Genomic DNA, 27,743 nt, shown 5'->3' with positions numbered 1-27,743 from the left:
GAAGAAGAGCTGTTTAAATGCCAACCAGCTCTCACAGGCCCCCTTACCTTCTAACACCCTAGCCCACGGGATAGCTCCAAGTAGGTCCCGGAAGAGATCAAAGTTGGCTCTCCTAAAGTCCAGGGTAGCAATCCTACTTTTTGCTTTGCTCCTTCCACTCAAGATCTTGAACTCCACCATCTCGTGGTCACTACAACCCAAGCTACCCCCAACTTTTACTTCCTTAACAAACCCGTCCTTATTTGTGAGAATAAGGTCCAGTAACACCCCTCCCCTCGTTGGTTCCTCCACCATCTGCATCAGAAAGTTGTCTTCGACACATTGCAGGAACCGTCTGGACTGCGCATGCCTGGCCACGTTGCTTTTCCAGCAAATATCTGGATAATTGAAGTCCCCCATAAGCACCAGCGCCTGGGATTGCGACGCTACTTTCAGTTGCTTGTGGAAGGCCTCGTCAACCTCCTCCTCCTGATCAGGGGGCCTGTAGTACACACCCACAACGGTGTCACCCATACCAGCCTGCCCCTTGATTCTCACCCACAAGCTCTCCACTGCTACATCACCCTCCCCCAGGTGGAGTTCAATACATTCTAGCTGCTCTCTCACATAAAGAGCAACTCCACCACCCCGCCTCGCCAGCCGATCTTTCCTAAAAAGCACATAGCCCTCCATGACAACATTCCAGTCATGCGAGCTGTCCCACCACGTCTCCGTGATCGCAATGAGATCATGGCCTTGCGACCGCACACAGATCTCCAACTCTTCCTGTTTATTTCCCATGCTGCGCGCATTAGTGTATAGACACTTTAGGGAAGCAGCACCCCCCTGCCTCTCTCCATCCCTTTGAACTCCACCCTTTTCACCCATCGAACTCCATTTTGAGCCACGAACTACCCGCTCAACCCCAGTGGCCCTCATTCTGTCCCCTTCCCCCTTCATACCTAGTTTAAACACCTTTCAATGAGCCCTGCCAGTTCCTGGGCTAGGATCCTCTTACCCCTTGGAGACAGGCTACTTCCATCCGCAGCCATCATGCCAGGCGCAGAGTAAATTGCCCCGTGGTCAAAAAAACCGAAGTTCCTGTGCTTGCACCAACTTCTTTCAAGCATGTAATAAAACACAAAATTTTATCCTGCATTCACTTTGAGTGTATCCCTGCCTGTCTGGTAATTTATTTTTAGGTCACTTAGTTTTGGGCACTTACAAAACAGTCAACTGACAGAAACGTTTCTTAGCAATGCCACCTGCAGATTGCCTATATATATATCTATATAGTGGTGTGCAATCTGCCACGCCATGTACCAAATGGCATTTTTTGTCTGGTTATATAACTGCAGGGAAGCACTTATTTCTTTGAAGCTCTGCTACTAGAGGATATAGGCTAAAATCTTGTGCTGCTTCACAAAGGAAGCTGTTTGGGCCCAACATCACCTCCTCTGCTCCCCTTGAACTTTGTTAGAGTTTGTTCCCCCTTGTGCCTCAGAGAGCATCCTGTGACGGGTTCATGGCTCGTGAGCTGTGAGGAACCCAGGCAAGGCTGCGTGAGCAGGTTGAGCGTCACATCAGCTTTGCACTAGCAAGGAGTTCATCAGGAATTGCAACACCTTCACAGCGGATGTTTTGTCATTCACATGCAGGTGTGCTATACTTTTGATTGTCCACTTCTCCAGACTTTCTGAAGCTACATTCTTATGCAGCTTACTGTGTGGCCTCTTTTGCAGCTTTGCCATGGGTTATACCATGCTAGGGTTAATGCCAGTTTCAGGTGCTCTCTCCATGTTTCTCCTCACCTGGGTTGATATCCAATAGTAGGTTAATCACTGATACCAGGAGCAAATTGTTTCATACTTCCTTTCTTTCATATATATGCATAAATCCATGTTTTAAGATGGCTGCATAGAGACTGTTGCTGTAGGCAGATATCCTAGATGATGTATTAAGCCCACCTGGAGATTTTATTGTTACAGGGTGCAACAGGGAACCAGTTAACTTTGTCTTACATGAGATCTTTGGGTTTTTTTGGATCTAAATTACTGCCAAGGACTCTAATGTCATACCCCTATGAGTTTAGATTACATTGTGACACTATTTTATGTATAGGTGGAAAAGAGGAAGGAAACCAGGATGCATTTCATTGATCTTTCTGTGTTGTAATTGTAAAATTCATGTGCATTTTTTTGTTGTTGTTGTTGTTTTGTTTTATAGCTGTTCTCTTTCCTTTTCCTTATTTAATATGCACTTCATACTGTGCCAAGGGGTCAGCAGGGCAAATCAAGGAGCCAGATGGCTTACCTCTACCCTAAGGAAACATACCAATATTTAGCTGGGCATTTTACCAAATAAATGCAGGACTGGAATCCACAATAAATGTGAGAGTTGGTTAAAACCGTATCCTTTTCCTAGATTCACAGCTACAACCTCCTTAAGGCATGAGCTTTTTATACTTCACTGCCACTTTTGAGCTTTCTCTGAGTAACTGCATCTTAGAAGATATTAGAAGGGGGTGCAACTCATTTTATTTATGGCCTTTGCACAGAAACAAGTTTCAGTTATTTTAATCTGACTGAAATAAGAAACCATAATCCATGGATGAAAAGACAGTGGACAAACTCAGTTAAATCCCTTGTACCCTGAGGACATATATTTTGTCCATTTCTGGTTTTTTATGTTCCTTTTTTTTTTCCCGCTATTATTCCCAACTTTAACTTTTGAAAAACCAAGCAGTTTAAGTGGCCGGGCCTGGGGAGCTTATTTGTATGCAGCACAAATTTCAGGATCTGTTCCCAAGCCTGTGCAGAGTGAAAAATGGCCTGCATTTTCTTGATAGCCCATGTGGTTGTAAAGAATAAATGGCTAATGAATTACAGATGAACATTGACGCAAATTAATCTTCCTGATGTCCCTGGGTTATATGGCAGCCATTTAAAAGTTTAATCAATACACTAAAGTTGAAAACATGCAGGCACTGCAGTTGTTTGGATGTAATAAACATCAGAGGGAAACGGGAGGCTTGTACCCAGTCCATGTATCATAATGACAGGTATTTATGTTTAATGGACTAAATATTTTTTATTGGAAGAGAGCAAATGTCAGCTTAACTTTGTAAGCCCCGCATTCAACTTTCCTTTGAGGTTGGTGAGAGACGGCTGACATGTCATTGAAAATGAAATGTAAAAAAACCAATTGAGACAAAGCGAGGATAAGGAGCTGTTTTGCCGACGAGATGTTGCTTTAATGCTCTGCAACTATTCATTAAATAAAATGTAAACTCTACCATTTCAAACGTTGCAGTAAAATGGTTTACTAGGGCAGACTTTTAATGGTTATTAGGGAAAACAAGAGCCAACCACTGCCAAATATTCTTTTCTGGGAAACGTTTTATTTGAAAAGTCTTTTCCTGAGTTACAATTTCAGAAGATTTATAATTACAAAGTCGTCCCCCCCTCGTCCCCCCCCCCCCCCACACACACTTCTTTCTTTTTGAGACAAAGAAAAACAGAAAAAATAACTTTCAGAACAACCATTTGATGATTTTTTTTTCCCCCTCCTTTGAACAGACTAATAGCTTTATACAAGCTTCCCAGAGGCTTGGATATTAATTGCACTTGAAGTCAATAAATCTTAGAGCCATGTGTGTCCAGGACTTACCCATCATTGCTATAAATGGGGAAGGATGCTATCCAAGACTGCCAGATTCACCAAGCTTACACAGTTGCTTGGCTATGCAAAAGCCCACAGGAATTTTTCTGCAGATATTTAAAGGCAAAAAAAAAAAAAAAAAAAATCATTGTCATCATTTGGTCCTATAAGAAGACAACCTTCTTCCAAATTAAACAAAATCCTAGTAAGTGGAAGAAAAAGAGAAGATCTTTTTTTAGCATCTTTATGTAATCTTTTTTTATTGTCCTCTTAGCTAATCTTACCTGAGTGGACCCTTGAGTGTCTAGAATGATCTCCTGAAACTTCTGGCAGTGTGTGCTGTAGAAGCATTTCAGAAAAGGAGAATAGTCTCAAGTCTGTGGGTTTGTTTCTCTTGTGACTAGTTAAGCTGATCATCTCTTAAGCTTACCATCTCTTTCAAATATTCTTTTAAATCATTGCTCTTAATAGTACAGTGAGCCATCTGCTAGAGGTTTGATGCCTGGCATCCCACTCCATGATACATCTTCAAACATACTGTATTGACTTCACCAATGACTGCATAAGGCAGACAGATGTATTAGGGGAGTGGCAGAAATTTCATATTTCTACAGATGTACCTCACTTCTGTTTGTCAGGTAGGTAATTTTATTTTAACAGTAGTGTTAGTCTCAGCATCAGCTTGTTATGTTGGCATCAGGTTCTACTTCAGATAAGATGGCTACTGACACTGAATAAAGCCAGATCCTGTTAAATAATGTTATAGAGTGATGGTGTCATATTTATAAGGCATTATACACTGCTTCCTGATGATAAAATAATTGTTAAAGAAGCATCTGGAAATGTTAATCTTGTCTACTCCATGGAAGATGAACTATTTGCATTTTTAAGCAAACTCATAAATAAATATGTTTACAACATGTAAAGCAAAAGAATGAAAAGAAAACGTTGGCCAGACAGTCTGCAAAGGCAAAAGAACTCAGTGTGGCACTGAATAGAAATCTCCTTTCTCTGACCCATGTCACTTGCCCCAATCTGAGTAGCTTCCCAATCTCAAGGAACCAGTGTGGCCAAATCTGATGATGTTTAATCTTTCTCATAATCATACATCCTGTTGTAGGCAGTGTGTTGCTCCTTCCATTACACTGCCACACCACAGTATGGCTAGGATTTACCTGGAATGCAATGCAAGGCAGATGAACCAATGTATACTGTTTACTGCCCATTGGAAATGGTCTATTGCATAGATCTGAGCTGACTTTGATAAGACTGCTGAAAAGGAAAGTTGGAACCTGGTAATTGTTATAATGAAGCATCAAAGACCAAGAAGCAGGATTGCAATGTCCTAATGTATTATACTAAAGTTTGGTTCAGTTTCAAAAATTGTCTTCAGTTTCATAAAGCTCAAAAGCAGTGTTGCAGGTAATCTTCAGTGATGTGTGAAATAAAACAGCAGGTATCTATAGCAAAATATTAACAAGATAGCATTGGACAGAAGTGGTGCTAGCAGAAATTTACAGGTAAAGAGTGGGTAACATTAGTTTGATTCTCACTGTCAGACAGAACACTCCCTTTTCAGTAACTATTCACAACAAATATGAATCTTTTGTAAAATGGTATGTTGATTAGTACAAGCACCCTACTCCTACAGCAGAAGACACTCTATTTTCTTGGTCAATCCATTGTATGATCTAAGTAAACTGCTCCTAGATTTTTATAAGAAATTTAAATTTCAGACAAATAAATTGTTTTTATTGTGATTTCTCTGTATTTAACTTCTACAGAGAAGCTGCTGCAATGTATTATAGGCTTAATGAATAAAATAGTGGAATAAAAAAAATCTGAAAAAAAGATTATTTTTTTTTTTGTAATGCAAAAATATTGAGAACTCTAAAATTTCACATTAGAGATGAGGTTCAACTTAATTGAAAGAAACTATATGAGGATGTGTGAAAAAATGGCCCAATGATAGAATTATTGGTTATTAAAAGTGGCATTTTTAGAGCATGTTTCTTTCAGTTCAAAGTTACGTGGCTGCATCTACATACCTAAATACAGTGGCCTCCCACAAGTGTCTTGAAGATTTACCAGTTCAGGAACACAAATCTGCCTGCTCACCCTTTGCCTTAAATAAATGATGATGAAAAAATGTAATGGTGCTTTATCTGTTCACCAAAAAAAAAAAAAGAAAAGCCTAAGACTGGCTGGATAATGCTTTGCAAAGCTGATGTGTTTTGCACGTTTATGTAAATACTGGTGTTTAACTTTTTCATAACACTGATGCAAAAAAGATGCACGATCTGTCTGTTATATAGTTATACATATTTTTGAAATTATATAAAACTGTTGATCTAAAATGACTTGAATCTAAATGAAAAAGAAGTTAGGGAGACATAGATTGGCAGTTTGCCTTTTTCTATATCATGTTCATGCTGAATTCCTGAGAAATATGAATGTGGTGTTTGAGGGTGATGCCAGTCACAACCCTCTCGAACTGGGATCTACAGCACTGACAGCTATTCAAAAATGAAATATATTTTGGTTTTGGTTCTGTGTAATGAGTCTATGACAAAAAAAAAAAAAAAATGGTTTACTTGTAAGTTCTCCTGCAGGTGTAACTCTGCTGTCTGTCAGTTCATCCTGTATTTTATTTTGATGGAGAGCATTAGGGAGGGGAAAAAAATCTCTTAAAAAAGGAGCTTAACAGGAAAGAAAAAAGTCTCAAGACAATGTCATGTATTGCTGGTTATTTGTGATGGTTAAGAGAATTATGTGAAAACAAAGAAGTCTTTCACAATGAATCTAAAACACAAAAGCTTTAATAACATTTACATCTGTGTATCATCCATGTCTCCAAATGCAAGTCATGAATAACGCATAAACTAGAGTATATAGGGAACAGAAGTGCTAGCACATCATTTAAAATCCAACACACCCCATCATCAGTGGAATCAAATACACAGCAGGAGTGGTTCCAGTTGATAGACACACAATGAAGTCATTGAAAATGAAAACATATTAATTATGTTCCTTAAGGTTAAAATAGTAATGGTTGAATTCTCTAATCGTGGAATAATACTAATGCCCCAAACCTATGCAGAAAAAGTGTGTAAGGTTTCAAAAACTGTGCAAGATTTAGTTTCAAATTCATGTATTTGTGTCTCACCCATGACTGACTCCACAGCATGGGAGGCAGCAAGGAGGAGAGCAGGAAGTGCAAAACAAAGACAAAACCAGAGAGAATTTAAATTTAAAAAAAAAAAAAAAAAAAAAAAAAATCTTGGTCCAAATAAGCCTCTTGCACTATGTGAGCTAAGTGTAAGAATAGACCATTTGTAAACTGCAGCTGTTATGCGCTTAAGCAAATCCTGCTGGGAGAACTGCTTTGTAGAACACCTCTGCTAACACAGTCACAGAGATTCCTTTAATGGAGGAATTCAAAGTGCAGTGTGTAAGGGAAACCTCTTCCTTTTCTGAATTTTCCGGAGCTTACTGCAGGATGTGATCCTAGCTTGTCATTGCCATAGATTTCCTTTTCCTTAAATGTTTTTTTCTAGTTTCATTATCTTTTTTCTGTGTTGAATCAAAACAACGGAGGCTTGAGGCAGAGTATGTGTGTGTTGAGAAATGAATAAGGGGGGCTGTGAGGGGATGCTCAGGTTGTGTGATAGAAAATGATAGGTGTCAAAAAAAATATCAGCAACAATAAAAAAAACCACCTCGTGTGGTCGCATTTTCTTTGTATAGAAGCATTTTTTGTTTGACCCTGGGGACTGGCAAGATAACTCTATGGTAGTTGATTTTAGGTATATTCTTTCTCTACTTTTCTTCCTTCTCCTGCAAATCCTTATCTATGCAGCTCTGACACATGACTATTGTACCTCGGCTCCTAACTGTATTAACTCCATTGTGTTGGTGTGCTGAGTGCTCTGATCCTTAAACATCTTTATGCAAAAAGACAAATCCTCCCAGCAGCAAGGGGTTAATTGTCTTCCTTCAATGCACTTTAAAACTCTCAGCTCTTGGGAATGATGTTTCCATGAGGGTTAAATGTAATTACAAAATAATATGGGTACTCTGTCTTATTTTCAGTGAGTGATACTTCAGTCCTCACTGTTGTTACTGCATTTGTTTATTTTGGGGCTCTTCCTTCAGCATACTTGATGCAAGGTATTTGCAAATATGAGCCTTTGGGCTTTAAATGTGCTGCTTCTTCTGTTTCTTATTCACTACAGATTATGTATAATTGATGACCCGCATTTACAGACATGGGTGGTATACAGATGTAAATGTTATTATAGCTTTTATATTTTATGTTCTCTTTGAAAGATCATTTTGTCTTTGAATAATACTCCTGTTCAGATTTTGGGGGGTTTATCTCTAAAAGAGAATATGAAATGGATATTGCACATCGTATATTTCTTAAAAGTAATTCGGAATTTTAGGGTATGGGATTGGTGGTGACTGATACACTGCCTGGATGAGATATATCCCTTTGAAAATAACAGCGCCAGTACATGCCTGCATCTGTCTAACCTCATAATTCACTTTCACATTGGGTTATGGATGTCTGCATTCAGTGAGTCTATCTTCCCTTTAGGTATTATTTCAGCCCTTTGAGATAATAAGGAAAGTTTAATTGCGTTGTTAATTGATTTTTTGCACAACATTATTACCTTGATTGATTGCAGAGTTGATGAAAATGTTAGACACAGGCAGTGTAAAGTATCAGCCCAGTAAGGAGTGGGAGCCTTGTGGAGAATAGATAACCTTGATGTTAAGAGCTATATCCTTCAGATATGTCTTCCCTTGACATATTGATGGCCCTTGAAAAGGGAAAAGCTGATTGTATGCAGAATGCAATCATTAAACCCACTTCAGCTGGCTGTTGATTAATTTGTTTTTTCCTGAAGGATCTAGTTAAAGAGAAGGCCTCACTAGTATCAACAGCAACCATTTTCCAGCTTCAGATTATTCTTAACCCTCTCCTAGAAGAAAGAAAAATGATACTGTCTTGGTTTAGACAGGCAAATTGTCTGAAAACGTTCAGTCCAACTGCAATTTGGGGATTATAACACTCACTTTGCCCTGTTAACTACTGCTTCCTTGACGACCTCTCCTCCTCTTGCCTTCAGTATTCAGCTGCACTCCAGCCGTGGCTAGCAGGAAGCCACATTTGATGTTTTCTGAGTAGGGTGAGCGTCTGTCTTCAGCAGAGATGCCAACAGGGAAGTCAAGCATTTTTTTAACGCAAAGACTGAAGTATTTCAGTAGCATGTAGCTGCTTCCCAGGAGGAAAGGACCAGGGGGGTTTGCTGCACACACGTAAGTGGTTAAACTTCCCTTATCCTTGAAAAAGATCTTTCTTGAATCATTTTTTGTTATTGTTCTGAGATCTTTGAGGTCTTCAGCTGAGCAGTTGTGTTGTGCATTGCTGCTGTCAGAGAGTACAAAGGTTGTGATGGAAGTTACTGTGACTAATAGCACAGCTTTTAGCATTACCTCTTCCAGGACAAAACCAGCTCAGGGCTGCCCCAGGTTTGACAGCAGCAATGTCGTACCCTGTTCTTGGATGTGTTTAACCACACGGGCTGTATGCGACCAGCTCTCTAGCTCATCCATGGGATGGCTATTGAAGGACTGATACCTGCAGAGCACTTTCTGGTTCTGTGTTTCAGTGGAAGCCATTGTGAGAGCAAAGGTGAAGAGCATTACCCGTGAAAGCTATTGACTAAGTGGCCTTCCTGTGACAGATGGGGCTTCCTTGGCAGAAAACCCTTCTCTGGATTGGGGGACGGCTTCTGTTCAGAGCATTTTTTCCTCTTGTATCAGTAAAAGACCCAGGCAATCTAAAACGTTTATGTAGCTTTAACCAAGCAATTGAATGTCTTGGAAACAGAATGCTGTAGAGTCTTTATCTTTTCAGTTAACCATTTAAAGGGCATTTGGTACAGAAGTGGCAGCAGGTTATTGCTTCCTGTTTACCTTGGTAGTCTCAGAGACAGTTGCTGTTAATTTGTGCTTGTGAGTGATACAGTGATCAGTGTTGCTTGATTGTTTGGCCAGATGTGTTTTATTAGGTCCAATGTGCACATTTGCCAGTTGGCTCCTTTTTAACACGGGGACATGTTAACTTACAACATAGTCAAGTCTGACAAATTTGAACCAGCCAAATAAGTGAGTAATATTTCAAGCTGTCAAAGTGGGTGAATACTGATTAACTGACACACTCCAAAAGCTCTCACCAATATCCGTGCTCCAGTGGAAAACGTTTACTAAGCATAATACTTGTTAGAAAGTCTTTGGTGCTTTGACTAAACTTTAATGACTCTGACCCTAATGGAGAGGTTTTAATGTGCCTCACTTGAGCTATTCCTTAGCCTCCTATCTTTTATCTTTAGCAAAAGCTTCCATAGAGGCTAAAAGTACTCTTGTAAACTGCATTCTGCTGTCCTTTGTGATTTAAACTTCAGCCCCTTTCTCATTAGCATGTTTTGAAAAGGAAGCTAAGGAAGGGGGGGGGGGGAAGAATTGGAGGTAAGAAACAATGACAATATTTTGGCATTCAGTACTAGGGGCGGCCAGTGTTCGTGAATTAGACTATGACCAGCAAGTATTTGGCGTAGCAGATGGTGGTGTACATATGATATTGCAGAGAACTAAATTATATTAAGAGACAAGATGAGGCTTGGTCCGTAGAACTAGGTATTTGCTGAACATTTTGGCTGCTTGCATCCAGATGCATTTTTGATTTCATTTGATGGTACAGAGCAACAGCAACAGAAGAGAGAAAAGATTTCACTGGCCGTGTGGGGTCTGAATGTATCTCACAGAATGCTAAATGCCTTCAGCTTGCGCTGCAAATCAAGGGAATCAGGTCCTTGTAGTATCAGCTCCTTAAGAATGCTTAGTTCTCCTTTAGAAAGAATCATAGCAATCCTATCATTAGCGATTTGTTAAATGTTTCCTTTGTTTCCGGGGAAGGAGTTATGGAAGGACCAAGTGATGGCATGCAAAGAAGTTTCCCTTAACTGTATCATAATGTGACAGCAGCACTATTTCATTAACCTCTTTAATTTTATTTGAGAGACTTTCTTTCCCAGCTTTTAAAATGAAAAGCAACTTGTCTTTATTTCACACGACTCTCTTGAGAAATTTTGAACCAGTTGAGCCAGACTGAATTTTGTATGGCTTTTTTTTTTTTTTTTTTTTTTTTTCCCCTAATGTGAACTTCTCCAGCAGGAACACATTTGAGGTCCAAAAGCAAGTTTTACTCATGAGATGAGCCAAATTCGTGTCTAAACTCTCCAGAAGAGCTCTACTACTCAATTTTTTTTTTCATATATGAATTTGTAATTTTATTGGAATGCTTGCAGGCTTTCCAAACAATTATTCCAAATGTTTGCTTTCTGTCCCATAAATCATGGTACATTTGTTTAATTCTATCATAGTTACTGAAAGAACTTGCTTCCTTTTTTTTTTTTTTTTTTTTTTTCCTTCCTATTTTTCCCCTCACATTTTATTCCTAACACAATCTATGCATGGTTAAAGTTTGTGAAGTACAATATAATTATACTCACTTTTTGTTTTCTTAATGACTCTGTCATTCTTTATGGTTTAATTCCATTGCTGATTAATGTGCATATTATTAGTAGAATGTAACCCAAAGTATAGAGCAGCCTACAGAAATGCCATTTTTGCATATGTTAGCCAAATTAACTGAAAATATTCTGTTAGTGTGGTGAATGTATGCTGAACAGCTGAACTTTAATATACAGTAGAGATAGGATTTTACAACCTCCTTGCCCACCATTCCAAATATAATAAAAGTGTCTCTTAGCATCATTTCAATGGTCACACTGGTGCATTATTGAAAGCAATAGAAAGATGGTTCCAAAGAGCCCTGACATTTATGTTTCGCGAGGCCAACAAGTGTCACCCCATGCTCTGGGAACTTGAGGTGTGCTCGGCCATCACCTCCCTCCCATACAGTTTGAGTCTTTTGTTCAGACCACTACATGGTGACATCCTCTTTGCAGCCATCTGTGTACACAATCTGATGCTCGCCGAGTTTAGTCCACCAGCAGTCAGACTCCTGGGCGAGAGTCTGAAAGCATGAACACAAGCTTTGATCGTGACAGAACAAGAAATTGGCTGCAAAACCAACAAACAGTATTGCTTTAATTGCCACAGTGGAGTATTTCGCTAGCTGGCGCGGTCCGTTCGTTAGACAAATGCATGCTGCCCTCTAGTGCTGCTGCTGCCAGCTGCTGGCTGGGGCCGCTGCTGGTCCTCGGCGGGTACTTGCCGTCAGCAGGGAGCGATGGAGCTGCTCCGACACAGCTTGAAAGACGAGGGGGATATTTAGCAGTCGCAGTCCGGTTGGTATTGGGTCCTTACAGTTTTTTGGTCAGCCTTCTACTGCTTTTATTTAGACTAACATATAAGCAAATGGGATCTATGAGGAAATGTTCAAAAGACGAAAAGAACTGTTAACCCACCTGTCTTTTCCTCCATCCCCCTCAAGAGCGGAATTCCCTATATATGAATTTAAGTATGATTTTACCTGTTATATTGGGTGTGCTTGTAGGATATTTCCTGTGTATTTGCGTTTCCTTAAAATTGCATATACAATTTATGTGCCTGAGGATTTAGAAACATCTGCTTAAAAATTTCAGGACATTCAGTAAGAAATATTTTGTTGTAAAGCCTGCATTAAAGTCAATCCCTGTCACTATCTCAAAGAGTGAGCATGGTAAGGACAGAGAGAGAGAGAAAAAAAAAAAAAAAAACCACACACAAGAAAAACATTCAGTTTTTACATTTGGTACTTCTTGCTTCATTTTCTTCAGAGTGAGACCCCTCCACCCCACCCCCAGCATATTTCTCTGATGATGGTTACAATAAGCATGGAAAGATTCCAAAGAAATCCCAAGTGTGGGACCTTAAAGTGTAACAGTGATACCCAGAGGAGTATGGGACTGGTTAATGATTTAAAGTAATATGCCCTAAATGCTCCTATTTTAGCCAACAGTAAAGATTCTGTAGACAGCACATGGCCAGATCAAAGCTGATCATGTCAATGTCATTCAAGGAGGGAGAGATACCCTCCTTTCCCCCTTTTCTCCCCCCTACCCTTTTTTAAACAAAGTATGACATCTGAGGAACAGTGTGTTGATTGTTCCACTGCCAGGATACGCATAATGGAAACATTAGCTCCAAGATAACTTTTAATCTGTCAGCCTAATGGCTCCTTAATGTGTAGAGGGCTTTAAATGTATGTCAGCCAGGGCTGTATAAAGTAATATAGTTTGTGGCCTGAATGGATCTAGATGACTCCGCACCATGACACAATATGGTTTATTATTAAGTATCAGCTCATCAGCTTATTCCCACGGACTTGGACAAGCTTCTCAATTTTCCAGTAACAGATTATGTGAGAAAAAGCTTGCAGTGCATTTTTTTTTTTTCTTTTCTCTTTTTTCTTTTACTCCCTCCCATCTTCCAAATTACAAGTTTCATCCCAGCTGCTTTGAGAGCCCTGAAGTGTATTTACAGCAGGCTGCACTTTATCACACATCAGCTTGACTGCTAGTTTACACTGAACATTTATGCAGCTCCCTTGGCCTGGGATGCAAACTTCACATCTTTGTATTCCTATCACCTTCACTGCAAATTTTTCCAACATCCTCTCCCTGTTGACTGCTTTCCTTCCCCTCCTCTACTCTCACTTCTCCACATACTCCCCCTTCTCCCACCTTCCTACCAACACGCCAGTGAGACTTGACATGTCGCAGCACTTGTCTGTGCAGGATACTTGCAATAATTCAGTCTTAGTTTCCCTGCTCTGATTCTTCTCGGCTCTAGAATAGGTGTGTAATTCCAACACCATTGCCACAGACTGGATGTGGATTTAATTTTGTGCTGTTCAGTAATTTCATTCAGTCTGAGGGACCACTTCATGCTCTGGGTGTCCAGAGGAAAATATCATCATTTTTTGGAATCCCTGTGCAGGGAGCAGAGCAAAGAGGTAATTCATCTCCCTGAATGCAAAGGCTACCTTTCTTTTAGCAGTGCTACCCACAAAGGGAGGGTGATGATCAGGGCAAATTGCTTTTTCCGTCAGGGGAACTTATAGAGAGGTACAGTCTTCCCATTAGGTGCTCAGAAACATATAGGTCAAAATAAGCAAGACAAAAGAAATGGATACAGGATAGTGATACAGACATGGAGCGAGACAAGACTGTAACAGATGCCTGCCGTACTCATCTCTCCTTCGAATTCTTATAATGGAGAAAATAGACCAGCAGGAATTGCCATAGAAAAGGATGAGAATGGAAAGGAGGGGTTTCAGAGTGTGAGGACCCTGGGAAATTGGCTGTCAGAGGGCCTGAGCATACTGACACGAGAGTGGGAATTTGTGTTCTGTCACCACTGGAATGACGCTTCATGTGTGCACCTATTGCTAGAACTGGCTGAAAGGGGGTTAGCCTGTGTGAGGACCGGACATGTCTCAGTCTCTTGCAGCTGTAGCACAACTAAAGTTTTCTTGTTTATCTGTTGGCTGTATGAGCCTCTTTCTATTGTTCCCACTGCACTGGTTTAAGGAGTCTTGACCTTTTGCCTTGAATCCCACCTGTAGTCGGGCTTTCTGGGAGCTGCAGCCACAACAAGCAGATTGAATGGTAGTAGGCACGGATTCCTCCATGTTGACATTAACAGCTGCAGCTCTTCAGTTCTTCTGCATCACGTTGCATTTTTTAGCTTGAGCTCTTCCATACTGACAGCGATTTGTTTGCTGCATGGCACTGGGTTTTATGTTGGAAGGACACGGTGAAAGCTCAAGTAGATCTCTTGGAGTTACATACTTTGCTGCTCCGGGAGAACTTAGTGACTTAGATGGTCCCTTACACTTATCTTCCAGCTGATCTTCTCTGATTCCTGTGTCAGAAACTTCACAGGCTGGAGCATATTCAGTAGAAACAATTGTTCCGTTTCACCAAAAGCAAGCGTGAAGAACAAAAAGTCTATCTATAACTCCCACCATTCCTGTCCTTCATTAAGCTTATCATTATAAAATTGTAACTAAATTTAGTTTATAATGGGTCACAAAACCCTCAAATGCATTCTTTTCTGCTTTTGGCTTTAACAGTTCACAAAAGGTAAATGATTTATTGTTCCTAATTCCTCATACTATCATTCTTGTTTCTACATACTTACAAAAACAACTGGAAGGCCTGACAGCAAATAAATGAATGCCTAGAATGTCTAAAAGTTAAAGCAGGTGAATGACCTTTGAAGATTGAGTGACTTGGAAAAGCATTCAATGTTTTTGAGAAAAAGAAATCAAATTCATTTTTTGCATTTGTAAAGTATCTCCCTTGTGTTACAGCCACAGGGCTCAGTAAAACTAAAAGCTTGCTGCTTGGGCCCAAGTCAACTTTCTGTTCATTCTCTATTTTTTTCTATCACTGTGGGGTACTTAGCATTTTCCCTTCCTCTCACATTCTCCTCAGGTCTGACCTTGTGTTCTGTGAAGCTTTGCATGAATCTGTGCTGCACAAATATTGGGCTGATTTGCCTGAATTTCAGGCATTTTTTAAAAAAGTTTTGTTTTCTTGTTTTAAAATAATTAGATGGTCCATTTCAATTAATTTGTGTCAGAACATATTTCTTGAGGATAAAAAAGCAATTATTTTGAAAATGTGTTTGAAAATATTTTGATTCTTTTTACAGCATTTAGTTGCTTTCATGTTCTTAATGATGATTATAGAATAAATAGCTCAGGTATAATTAGAATGATTTTTCATTTATCTTTTTTAAAAAGCACAACACTAGAATGACTGCGAGAGTATATGCGTAATGCTGATTTAACAGAATGAAATAGCCTATATGTTACCAAATATATGTTACTGAAAGTCTGAGACAATTAGTTTTCTAGTTTCTTGACAAACCATAGTGCTTCCCTTAATTTAAAATAAAAGAAATTATCAAGTAGATGTAAAGTTTTTAATATTCCATGAAGACAAACATAAAAAGAAAAATTCTTGAACTCCTGAGCAAAAGGATTGTTTTTTGTTTCAAAACAGCTTTGCTTATACTTTAGATAAAAGGATTTTAGACTTGGAAATTACTGCAACTGATTTGCCTAAATCAGTAGCATTGTAGATGTGAAATTATTTGTAGATAAGTATTTATTCTCCTCTGAATGTTGTAGGTAGGGAATTATTTCCTGTGAAGGAAGTTCATATTAATATTTAAGGGAATTTTGCAACTTCTGTTCATTAATTGTAGAAAATGCCCAAGTGCCTGTGGAGGAAAAAAAAAAAAAAGATAATGGTATTGATATTTCATCCTGACGGTCTCAAAACAATTTGCAGATTGGTAGTATAACCACAGTGAAATGCACCCAGCTTCTTGGTGGAACATGGCAGCTGTTTAATAGCCCATAGCAAAACTATACAACAGCAGGTTGTGGAAAGAGAGATGAATATGGATCAAATACAAATTGGCAGTGGAGGATTTAGGTACTGTACTCAAATTAAACTTAGGCAAAGTGAAATCCCATTAGAATATCGAGTCTGTGTATGAACAATCTTCGCACTCTGTCTGACCACAGTGGGCTAACCACAGGTTAACCCACGTGATAGGTAGGCAGGGACTGTATGCTGGAATGTGGTACCTGCTGTACGCTGTAAACCAGTGTGTTTTACAAACAATTTTAATTGTGAATACTTTGTTGTTTGCAGTTGCAGAAGGGTTTGTTAAAAACATTTGATGTTAAAATGGGTGCCTGAGGGGCATCTTGAGTAGATGTGACAATAGTTTTGAGTGGGAGAAGCTGAGGTTTTGACTCAACTATTTAGTTTTAGCCATTGCTTTTTAAAAAAAGATGAATGCTGTCAGAGAAGGCTGTGCTGCTAGCAGATGCCCCTCACAATGATGGCAGAAAGGTGTTTCAAATTTATTAGAAAAAAAGTGTGACCTAAGAGAGACCATGAGATACTACCACATAACCTTTCCCCTAGGTTTCTGTTGGTTTGAGCTGAATTTGGACCTATAGCTGAGGCTGTGATCTATAAGTCTAGCACATCTCACTGCAAATTCTTTTTACTATTTTCTACATAATATGTGAAGATCTACAAACTTTTCTTACTCTGGGAAAGTGTCCGGAGACCCAATTGCACAGTAGCTCTCTGAAACACATGCCCAATTTAAAAGGAGCAAACATGACTTGAACAATTTTTCATGTGCTTTAGTATGCATGTATGTATTTATTTATTTATTTGGATAATTGGGTTTTCCCTCAGCTAGGGAAAAGCTGGTGTTGCTGACATTACAATGTGTTTGTGAAGAAAGACTGATACCAAAACACATGCAAGCAACTGCAAGGTCATTACTTACCAGCATAATTAGAACATCCATTCTGAAGAGGAAAAACATTTAAAAGATAAAGAGTGAATTAAAAAATGATTTTTTCCAATGCATTTTTTTCATAATTGTAGTTTTAACAGCTTGTAGTGATGGTAGAAGCAGCTACTTAAGAAAAATTAGAAGCCTCATTTGGGGGAAGATGATCCCTCAAGAGACCTCGTGTTGTCATTTCTCAAGAACTGTGAGCAGAAACCTCATTCAGGATGCTGTATGTTGTTTTGATGCATAGGAGGTAGACTTAGCTTATTATGGCCAATGCTGGATATTTTAATTAAAAAACAACACAAAAGTCAGAGATGTATTGTCTCCCCCTTGTTCCTCCCCCTGTCTGTGTGCAAAATCACAAGTGTGCTCATGCCACTGAACTGCAAGAAGAGAGTAGAATTGCAGATGGGCAGGAGGGCAAACTGCAGAATACTGAAATTCATGTATGACATATCTTAGCATCAGACTCCTTACTGCAGCTTTTTGTAGTTTTTGGTTTTCTGCAGATGTCTAAGGGAGGTTGGAGAAGGAGAGAGAAAACAAAACAAAACCCAACCAGTCACTGCATTTAATTTATGAGCCAGATTATTGTTTTACAAATAACCTTCATGATAAATAGAGTCTCATGGCAACATTTTCAACTGTGCTTTTATCAAGACTCTCTGAGCAGTGTGTATAATATGCCTGGCAATCGAATCACAGCTGTACGCCTTGGTAGGGAATCTCTGTGGAGACAACACTTCCTTAATTTAAACAATTGTAGGCTGCAGGAGTTCAAAAATTTCAGCTGACTTTAACTGTCACTAGCCCAAGCACCTTTATCCCCAGGCGAGCAGCAGCAGCTGGATTTCATTTCCTGCTGCCAGACTGTCCGACATCTTTGCTGAACATCCCAGGAACCGAGCGTCTTTACTTTGAGGATTTTATTCAAGGTGACAGCTCCTCACACTTTAGCGTTCAGATCACCTCAAGTAGCTGAGATATCAGTGAAAATGAGAGCACTTCTCCAGCAAGCTCCAAATTTAGATTGACTGAGGTTATCCTTAGGCCTCTAGACCCAACCTCCGTGACAGAACAGGCCTGCCAGTAACTTTAAAACTACACTGGAGTTTGTAATGATGTCTGGGGAGAAATATTCTGCTGGAGCAGAGGAGAATACTATAAGCGATAGGAAATGATGTCAGATTTAGTTAGGGCTGAAGACAGCGCAGGAATATACTTGGCATAATATGGCACTGGTATCTCTGTCAGCATCTCTGTTTTCTGTCACCGCACACAATTCGGGGCCTGTCTGTAGTCCTGACAGTGTCTTTTCAGATCAGGTTATTGCCAACTCGGAGACTCGCTCAGTGCAGCACCATACAGCCCTCTTTGTTTGAAGTCTGCCCTTTTGTCATTAATGCACTTGATGTCTATTTAAATCTGACGGTGAATGCAGTATCTGTTTTCCTGTCAAGAGATCATTGACAATATTAATACCTCATGTCCTTGCCTCATTTTCTAAGCGCTGACACCTAGCTACAGTCTCCAGCATTCATCAAACAGCTCTCTCTCACCAGCATCTCTATAAACAGTCTCTCTTCCAGTCCTCAAGAAATGCGGCAGACCTCAAACAACACTTCTATCAATGCCAGGGAAAAAGCAGTCTGAAGAATACCATTAATAAACTGATCATATCCTTTACATTTAGAGCTCCAAACGGCCTTGTTACCAACCTAATGCCTGCTGCAGTTTGACTTGGAATACCATCTGTTTAGGGGAAAATATTTGCTTTTTGCTAGATGCTTGTTTAGGAATGAAAACATCACACTTTAAATGTGGAAACTGCTTTACTATTGAAATGATGGAAATTGAAATGGTGAAAGCTCTGTGGAGAAGGGGAGTGGGATCAAGCTTTGCACTATATTGTCTCCACTTCTGCTTTCCTGAGATGTTTTTTTCACAGTGAGTGACAGGACAATCCATTTTTTTTCCCTATAAGAATGTGTTACTGTCCTGTCTTAGAAGGGAAGAAGAGCATGGGTTACATGCCCACAGCCCATGCCTTTCAAGACTTTAAGTTCTTATCTGGTGCACATTACACTGGAAAAATAGATGCAGAATATAAAAACTTGCATACTTTATTGATACTGCAGGTGGCTACAATACCTGCTGTGTGAGTTGTGGAAAGCCAGAACTACAGGGAGTTGAGGGTCAGCTCCTCCCCCATCTTTACCCTTTACATACGGCAGTGACTGTCTCCTTTTGGCGAGGTTATATGTGCCCTTATGGGGATGAGCTAGGTACATCAGTACTTGCTGTGCTAGACATTCCCAAGATAGAGGAGACTCTTTCACCTTACTTCTGTGTGTGAGAGGTGACTTTAATTTGACTGTCTGTGCCTGGGGGAACAAAGAATAACTCTGCTAGTAAAATTTAGCATCTTTGAGGATGTTCACAGGTGGGATGTGACTGTGAACTTACGCTTTTGCATACCACTTAGTACCACCAGAGGGGATGCTTTTGAATAAAGTCGTGAGATCTGCAGTTATGTATGTCTCACCCACAGCAGTTAAAGCTTCCTCAGGCATCTTACCTCCTGCATGCACAGAGAATAATGTGCCTATTCTCCCAAAAGTAGTGTTCTGGCTGATTTTTGAAAGCATTCTCCATGTGCACAGATATTTAGCATAGTTAACTATTGGAGTTGTTTATTATTCACTGGGAAAACCATTTTAACAGATAGTATGGAGACTGCAGACAGTACAAAATGTGAGTCCAATCCGTGCTCTCTGTTATTCAAAAGCTGCAGAGGTTTACTGTGATTTAAAATACAACATATGATGTACCAATGTGATTCAGTTTTTGAAGACATTTGTGGATATTTGTTGAACAAGATAGCTCACACAGGTATCTGAGCACACATTTTCCCTGTGGGTTACAAACTGCTGATTGAAATGGTAATAATGGATATTTCCAATGAACAAACTTTTTTTTACAAGACAAGAGAACTGTTCTCTTCCCTCTTTCAAATTTTTCAATTGTTTTTGTGCTTCTGCATCACTTTCCTAATTGTAATTTCCTAATTATAATTCATTTCCTTTTTCTTGTAGGCATCTTGGGAAAATGCCGCTACATTTACTATGGAAAACATTCTGAAGGCAACAGATTCATCCGAGACGACCAGCTATAAAACACTGCACTCTTTCATGCCACTTCAGTCCCTCCACATGAGAAGCACGAATTGAATCTAAATTTTAAGCCTGTAACTAAAGTCCTCTAGTGCCTTCTGCTGACTTTGCCAGGCCTGTCAAGATCATCCTTCCATCTCAGTCTGAGTAGTCACATAGAGATTGACATGATTGCCTTTAAGCAGGTCCCATCCACCAGCGTGACAGACAGCTGTGGCAGAGCACCCGGCCTGACAGGAGGAGCCCAGTGATGGATTGCCCAGTCCAGCTGCTGCACGCAGGAGAGCTGGGGTCACACCTGGGCCTTCACTGAGCATGCTCCATTGGCTGGCGCCACACAAAAGCAGCATGTTTATCTCCTCCTCGCCTGTTGAGTGAGAGTGCTGGTGATATCAAAGTGTTTATAAAAGAGTAGGGCTGTAATTTCAGATGAAAAAGCCCCTTATCTGCTCTAAGTTTTTTTTTTTTTTTTTTTCCTTGTGAATTAAGTGCTTTTGTTTCTATCATCTCCTATATGCTCACACAAATCCTCTTCATAGGGTGTTCTTGGTTTTTCCACAGATGAGCCTGTATGGATTATTCTTTCTTTCAACAGGAAAAGATATATCCAGAAAATATTTCATCAGTGCAAATTACAATCAATTTATATTTTTGCTTATAAGGAAAGGAAAAAGGTTTGAACAGCTTTACAGACAAACAAAATTTTCTAATTATTAAATAACATCTCAAATTTATTTACCTTGATCTTCAGAAGAGGGGTCATTTTTAATACTGCAGTAGTAGCATAGGTTCTCTCTGTAGTCGGAAAAGTACTCGATTATAATATTGACAATGTATATTATTCCTGGCTTATTATGCAATATATACTTTATTTGTGTAGAGAGTACATGTAGAATTAAACACTTAAATTTGGAAGGAAAAAAGGGCTTAAAAAGTGGGATGTAAAATAAAATTGCCACCAGATGGATATGATTACTCAGCAGGGAAAAATGTCAATAAAAGTAACTGGCGGAATTAACATAATTAACAGCTTTACTAATATGTTCTGGAGAAAAGTTCTGTTTAATCCCATTTGAAGTCTACATAAGAAAGGCTACTGTAAGGTTTTCAGTGAAAAACCAACAATGCATAGCCTATTTCTTGCTTCTCTAAAAAATGGATTGAGATACTTAGAATCATGAGCATCTTTCTGTGAAAAATGATCCTGATAATTAACAAATATATCATGTTAAGTGCTACTAGTTACAGTGTGATTGGCATAGGAATACGCAAAAATACTGTCCTCTGGGCTGTTCATAACACATGCATATTGTTCCTGGCTGAGTGTCATCACTCTCTGGCTGCATTTGGCTTGACTGTAATTAGATGGTGCTCTTAGTTTACTTTCCTAAAGGATAAATGTTAACTTTTAGAAGTTGTCCACTGTTTTTGGCTATTGTCAGCTGTTCTTGTGGGTAGAAGGAAACTGGATGTTGAAGCCAATCACAAAATTTGATCTGTGTAAAATAGTGAGACTGATGGAGTGACAAAGGAAAGCTTGCTGCTACTGAGGGTTTGAGGCCTTGCACAGTAACTGGAAGACTTCATTCACTCAAGAAGTCTGTAGTAAATGAAGCAGATACTTAAAATTTGTGATGAACAATATAGAGTGATCTAGTTCATACCACCTGCGGAGCGTGTCTTGTATTCTGAGTTTAAATTGAACACTGAGCTGCTTGCTATATAAACTGGTGTCTGGAAAGTAGGCTTTGGTCACTTGTAATGACTCTGCTAATTTCCTGCATAGTTACAGTGTCCTGCCAGTTATCCTAGGAGATACTAGAGAAAGGAAAACTACAGGGCTTTTTTTTTTTTTTTTTTTTTTTCCCCAGAAAGAGTCCTCAGAAGTATTTAGGGCACTTGTCTTCTCTCTTGGCTACTGAAATAACAGCAATTCTTGTTTGTTCATATTGTATTGTTCTTTTTGAAGTCTACACATGTTTTGGCCATGGCATATTATAGGCAGCAGGTTTTGAATACGGGTGTTTAGAATAACCTAATGTCACTTTCAGTCTGGTTGCATATATGTTCTTGTCTTTATAAAAGGCTTTAACCCTGCCTCAAACAATAAACAGCACTTGCAAACTGACCGCATGATTTTTCCATCTTTATTTTGCTTGTTTACTTTGCCTAATGTCAAAACTATTTGTATCATTTTCAGAAGTGTTTTCTTCCATGCAAAGCTTTGGAGGCAGAAAAATATTTTTGGAATGAGAGATCTGATCGCAGTACCATCCATTTTAGTTTCTGTTTTGACTTGAGGGATTATATACCTATAGTTAAATATGATAAAGCCCTAATTACAACTTACTTAAAGGGAATTCAAATTAAATATCACTGATTATGGAAAATCAAAAAGATAATATATGAATAACAAATAAATGTTAGAATATTGTTTAAAATCTAGTATACATGCTTATTGCTGTTTATATAAACATCAATCTTTTTTAATATGTGTAACATTTTATTTTCAGATGTTTTTGCTTCTTCTGTGTGGTGTCTTTAACCCACTGGTTTAGCCAAAATGGGTTTAGCTAATGAAGATAATTGGGCACTAAGAAGAATTGAAGATATCTTCAAACATCTGCCTCTTGAATGCCGAAGTAGAAGTCCATAAGAAAAACAACAAGGAAAACCCTGAAACAAACCTGCCTTTCCATACATGTATTTAGCAGTTGTAAAGCTCTTCAACCTTTTTTTTTTTTTTCCCACGTTTTCCACTTTGTCAGAAGTTGCATGTGTTCTGTATGGATGGACTATGAAGGAAGCTTGAGCAAAAGTCTGCCAGCTCTTAAAAACTGCACAGTCAATAAATGGTACACAGACACATGCAAGAGCACTCACAAAGAAAGGAAAAAAAGGTAAAAATAAAATGTTTGTTGGCATGGAAAGACTTTTAGCTTTAGTAGTATATTCGACCTTTGCAGTGGAGATAGAAGTTTTCGAATTTTCTGAACTTCTCTGAGTACAACTGCTATTAAGATAATTAAGGCAAGTTACAGGTTTATTTGGTAGCATAATAACAAACATTATTGTGCAAACTGTGCTTATGATGTTGAACTAGTTCTCCTTTCTTTAACACAATTACTTGTTTAGAAAACTCATTGAATTTCAGCAGAATGCACTGACTTTGTTGAGCCCTGCAAAGTTACTGTAACAGTGTGGTTTCTTTGAGTCTTCAGTGTAACTTATATGATATGGAAAGGAAGACTTTCCTTCATGTCATGTTTCAGCATTACCTGAAATGCTGAAATCCGGAAGAGTACTTGGATTTTAGGAGGGGACACCTGTGTGAGAGGCAGCAACACATGCAGGTGTCCTGCCAGTAATATTACCCTGGAGTGTCCTCCTATTAAAAAACAACTTTTGCATGCTCTTTTGTAATTGAGGTGTTTCTTAGAAAAGAACACCTTCTGTTCTTGCTATCCATTCCCAAATCTTTCTTAAAACTGTCTCTGGCAATAATTCTTTCTGTTGGTCAGTTCCCATCTGTTGTTTCTTCTTGAGATTGAAGTTCTGTGCTGATGAAAACATGTACGTGAGGACACGGCAAATGGTAGCCTCAGCAGTGCTGGGGCACAGCTCTCTTTCCTCTCTCCTCAGAGGAACCTTCTCCCCAAGAAAAGGATGGCTAAGTGGCTGTAAATTGTAGCAAATATAATGCAGAGGAGTCATCCAGCATGTATGGCCGTCCAAAAAAGATGACCACCTGTACTGTGTAGGCTTTAAAGCTGTTATGTCTTGACAAGATGAAAGTCAGGATTATGATCCTTTTCTCCTCCTCTGCCCTGAGGGTGAGGTGGCAGCTACCACCACGTTTCTGAGTCTTCAGAGAAAGAAAATGTGCTGCACAAACCAACCCCGAAGCCCCTTAGTTAACACCTCTTGGTATTGCTGTGGATACAGTTGCTGCCTTTGTGGCTCCTGGGTCCCAAAATACCTTAGTGCTCTTATCTCGAAACAAAAATGTTAACATGTGCTTGACCAGCCCTGCTAAACAAATAGTGTAGGTTCATCCCTACTGTCTTATTTCAGGTAAGCCTCATGCCAACATCCCAGTATTTGTTTTTATTCCAATAAGAGGTGTATGGTGAAGGCTAGTGGGACAGACAGAGGGAAAATGACACAGAATTGTCTAAATCACTGGATATTGGTCTTATGCTGCTCCTGTTTAAGTCTGAAGAAAGAAGCAAATCTACCTGTGCTCACGACATTTATTTCTACAAATTACAGGGTTCACTTGCTGCTGATGAGTATGTTATTTTTTTTTCCTGTCAACTATATATGCATCTTGGGAAAAGTTTACCTCCAGCAGAGCTTTGCTAGATGTAGCATTTGTGGTGAGGTTTTGAATCAATGCATTTTGTATAGACTCAGACTGAGCCTCAGCACTTATTTCTACTTTATGTGGTGTGATAGCCTTCAGCCTTCACTGCTTCCCCATTTTGGGAAAGATTATTATTTTTTCTGTTCATCCATCTGTCTGTCTGCTTTGTTAAAGAGTTGGCATATGTGAAAGATAGAGAGAAATTTAAACTTTCCTGGAATATAGCTATTTGCAGGATCATCTGGGGAAACCACAGTGACTCAGGTGATATCAAGTCAGGGCTCTTGCATGCTCTTCTAGCTATTGTCCTCTCTTTTTGTCCTGCCCTGTCTTTATGTCTGCCTCAGTTGTCATATCAGTGTTCTGCAAGCAAGTGATGACATGAAGTAGCTAAGTGCTCCCATTTTGTTTTTCAGATGAAATTTCTGCTTCTCTGTTTGTGATATAAATATTGAAATGCATAGTTTGCTTTTTATAGTGTTTTTATATATATACCTGGTAAACATTACCTCTCACTGCATAGTCTTCTTCTGGTACTCAGTTAAAACCTTTCTTTGGGAATCCTTTCTACTCCTTATAATAGGAATAAAACAAAACAAACAAGATATGACTGTGAGAAAACAACCATACACTGTAGGACTGTGACCGTTCTGTGACACAGATGGGCACTGTTATACACAAGCAAGTCTAAATCTCTTGAAGGGCCAAGCTGGCTTATGCCATCTTGTCTGGGACCTCTATTGAGTTAGCCTGTAATTGTGAGTAACTGATATGGCCTTTGATTTCCTTATTCCACTTTGGCAGTATTAGGCAGTTAGAGACTATTGTCTCACCAACAGTTAATACTCATTTTACTTCTAATATTATTAGAAAAGTCTACAAAGATCTCAGATAATGAGACTGGTCCACGAAAAAAATGGCTTCTTGCAATCATTTTTAACTTGTTCTTAAAAAATCTTATATTTTATTTGGCATTTGTTATGTGAGAATGGGCAGGATACACCCACCACTTCTATTTCATCAAATCTATTTGAATTAATATCTTTTCCATGCATGGTACTAAATAACTGAATCTTTCTAAAAGTTACCTTTTAGGTTAGGTGACTCTTATGGACTTGCCTCTGGTAGTGTTGTCAACCTGAAGCTGACCCTTTCTTAGAGTTGCTGACAATTAGATTAAGGTTTCAGATCAGGATTTTCACAAGCCTTCAAGGAGCAGATATTTTTAAGGACAAACTAAGTCATGGTCATGGCACATTCACAAAATATCATCATCATCTCAACATCCTTAGCATTTTAAGGGAACAGCATGTTGGAAAATATATTTAGTTCCAAGTTGCTTGTGTTCATAGATTATAATGTAAAAGTATATTCTATCTTATCGCATTCCATGCAACGTTACTGCTGTGAGAGCAAGTTTCTAAATATGTTCTAAACATCCTCCCAGTGCAAGTTTAAGATTTCTTGGAAATACTTTACATTCTAATTGAATGTTTTGCTGCCAATGTAAAACCAAGTTTTATATTAATTTTAAATTTGTGTAGAGAAAAATAATTAAAAAAAAAGAATATCAAACTGAAATTGACATAGCTGGTATAACTTTTATCTGCAATTGTACTGTTACTTTTAAATTAACATTATTTTTTGCAGTCCAGTATTTAAGGTTAAATACAGGAAAAACAAAGAAAGGTTAATATATCTGAATACAAGCTGCTTATACATTTTATAGGCTTCTCGGATTTTAAAAGACCTTTGCAACAATGTGTGCATCCAGTTATTCAGCATTTAGTGTATATATCAAGTAAGAGGACAGTTGTGGACTTCAGGGAATTTTCAAACACACATGCTGTTCAACCTTAGTAATTTTCTTTTTACCTAGGAATTGTTTTCAGAAATTCCCATATAATGAAATTTCTGTTTAAGTTGATAGCTGTAAATGAGGGCACAGTTGCTTCATTTCCTTTTGACAATAAGCCAAATTCATCCCTGGTGGCACTCCATTGACTTAACTCTACTTGAGCTAAGCTACACTGGGGATGAATTTGGCCCAGCTTGAGGGTTTTTTTATTCATCTTTTCTTTAATTTCCTTTAGCTTAGTAGTCTATTTAGGGTTGGTCAGAGGATTACAATGCAGGAGAGGGGAAAAGAAAAACTTCTCTGCTCAAGATCATTTCCTTTTTAATACTCTACTGATTTAGCCATGACTTGTAATGTGTTTCAGGTAGCCAAATTTCAACATCAATTTTGGAAGAAAGTTCACTATAGTTGGAGTCTGTTTCCTTGGCTACATCCCAAACCACCAAATCACCACCTACTATACAATGTGGATATTACAAAAGGCAATTGAATTGTTAGTGAGCTTGGAAATATAGATAAACTAAAGTTATCAAGTGGTGCCTGATGTGTTTAGCTTGAGTTCCTCTAATTACACACCTCTTTGGCCATTATTTCACATGAAGGTTTAGCTGCAACATCTGTAATATCTAACATACCTTCCCCCCAGCTACTGCTCGTTGCACTTGGGTTTCTCAGAGTTGGGTGGTTTCTGTTCATGTGATGCTCATGCCAGTCTTTTAACTTTTATTTCTTTTTTAAATAAGTTTTGGTTATTGTGGGTTCACACCCAGTAAGTTTCAATTTTGAGCGAAAGCTGAAAGTGTTGTTCAGCCAAAACCACTACTGAGCTGTAAGTGGTTTTCACCTGAAACTGTAAATCAGCTACATTCACTAAGGAGTTAGCAAACCTGGCCTGAATGTCAAACCTCTAGCAAGTCTCCCAGATCTGGCTAGTTCTGGCTTTCATTATGAAAGCTTTGCACAGATCTAGCTAAGCCCTCATTTTCCACTTTCAGATAAATGCTTTTTCAGCTGTATTTATGAGGCTTAGGAGTAAAAAAAACCTACCAGCTGTTAATGTTAATCACAAGTTTACAGTATAAGCACATTCTGAGTCTTATCCTCTTCCCTTTCATGTCGGGAGCGAAGCTCTCAGTATCAATGGCAATAAGAGCAAATATCACAAAACACAGGAATATACACCCAGTTTAAAAAGAAAAAAACAGAGGTCTGCTTTGAGCTAACAAAGCCAAGAAAAGGATGCAGTACTCTTGCATATTTTGCGCTGTGTATGCACTCACTCTCATCAAGG

At 38.9% G+C, this 27,743-nt stretch overlaps 1 protein-coding gene across 1 annotated transcript in view; it reads left to right on the top strand.

The window, feature by feature from the left end:
• The window catches only part of LRMDA (leucine rich melanocyte differentiation associated), a 643,577-nt gene extending 621,000 nt beyond the window's left edge, over positions 1-22,577 (top strand). Inside the window, exon 7 of the mRNA XM_031602984.2 lies at positions 20,151-22,577. Within this exon, the coding sequence (XP_031458844.2) occupies positions 20,151-20,230 (80 nt within the window). The 3' untranslated portion in view covers positions 20,231-22,577. The remainder of the gene's footprint in view (positions 1-20,150) is intronic.
• The last annotated feature ends 5,166 nt before the right edge of the window (positions 22,578-27,743 follow it).

This window comes from Phasianus colchicus, chromosome 8 (genome assembly GCF_987193195.1).
Source record: "Phasianus colchicus chromosome 8, bPhaCol1.hap1.1, whole genome shotgun sequence".
NCBI classification, from domain to species: domain Eukaryota; kingdom Metazoa; phylum Chordata; class Aves; order Galliformes; family Phasianidae; genus Phasianus; species Phasianus colchicus.
This window is presented reverse-complemented; position numbering and strand designations above follow the sequence as displayed.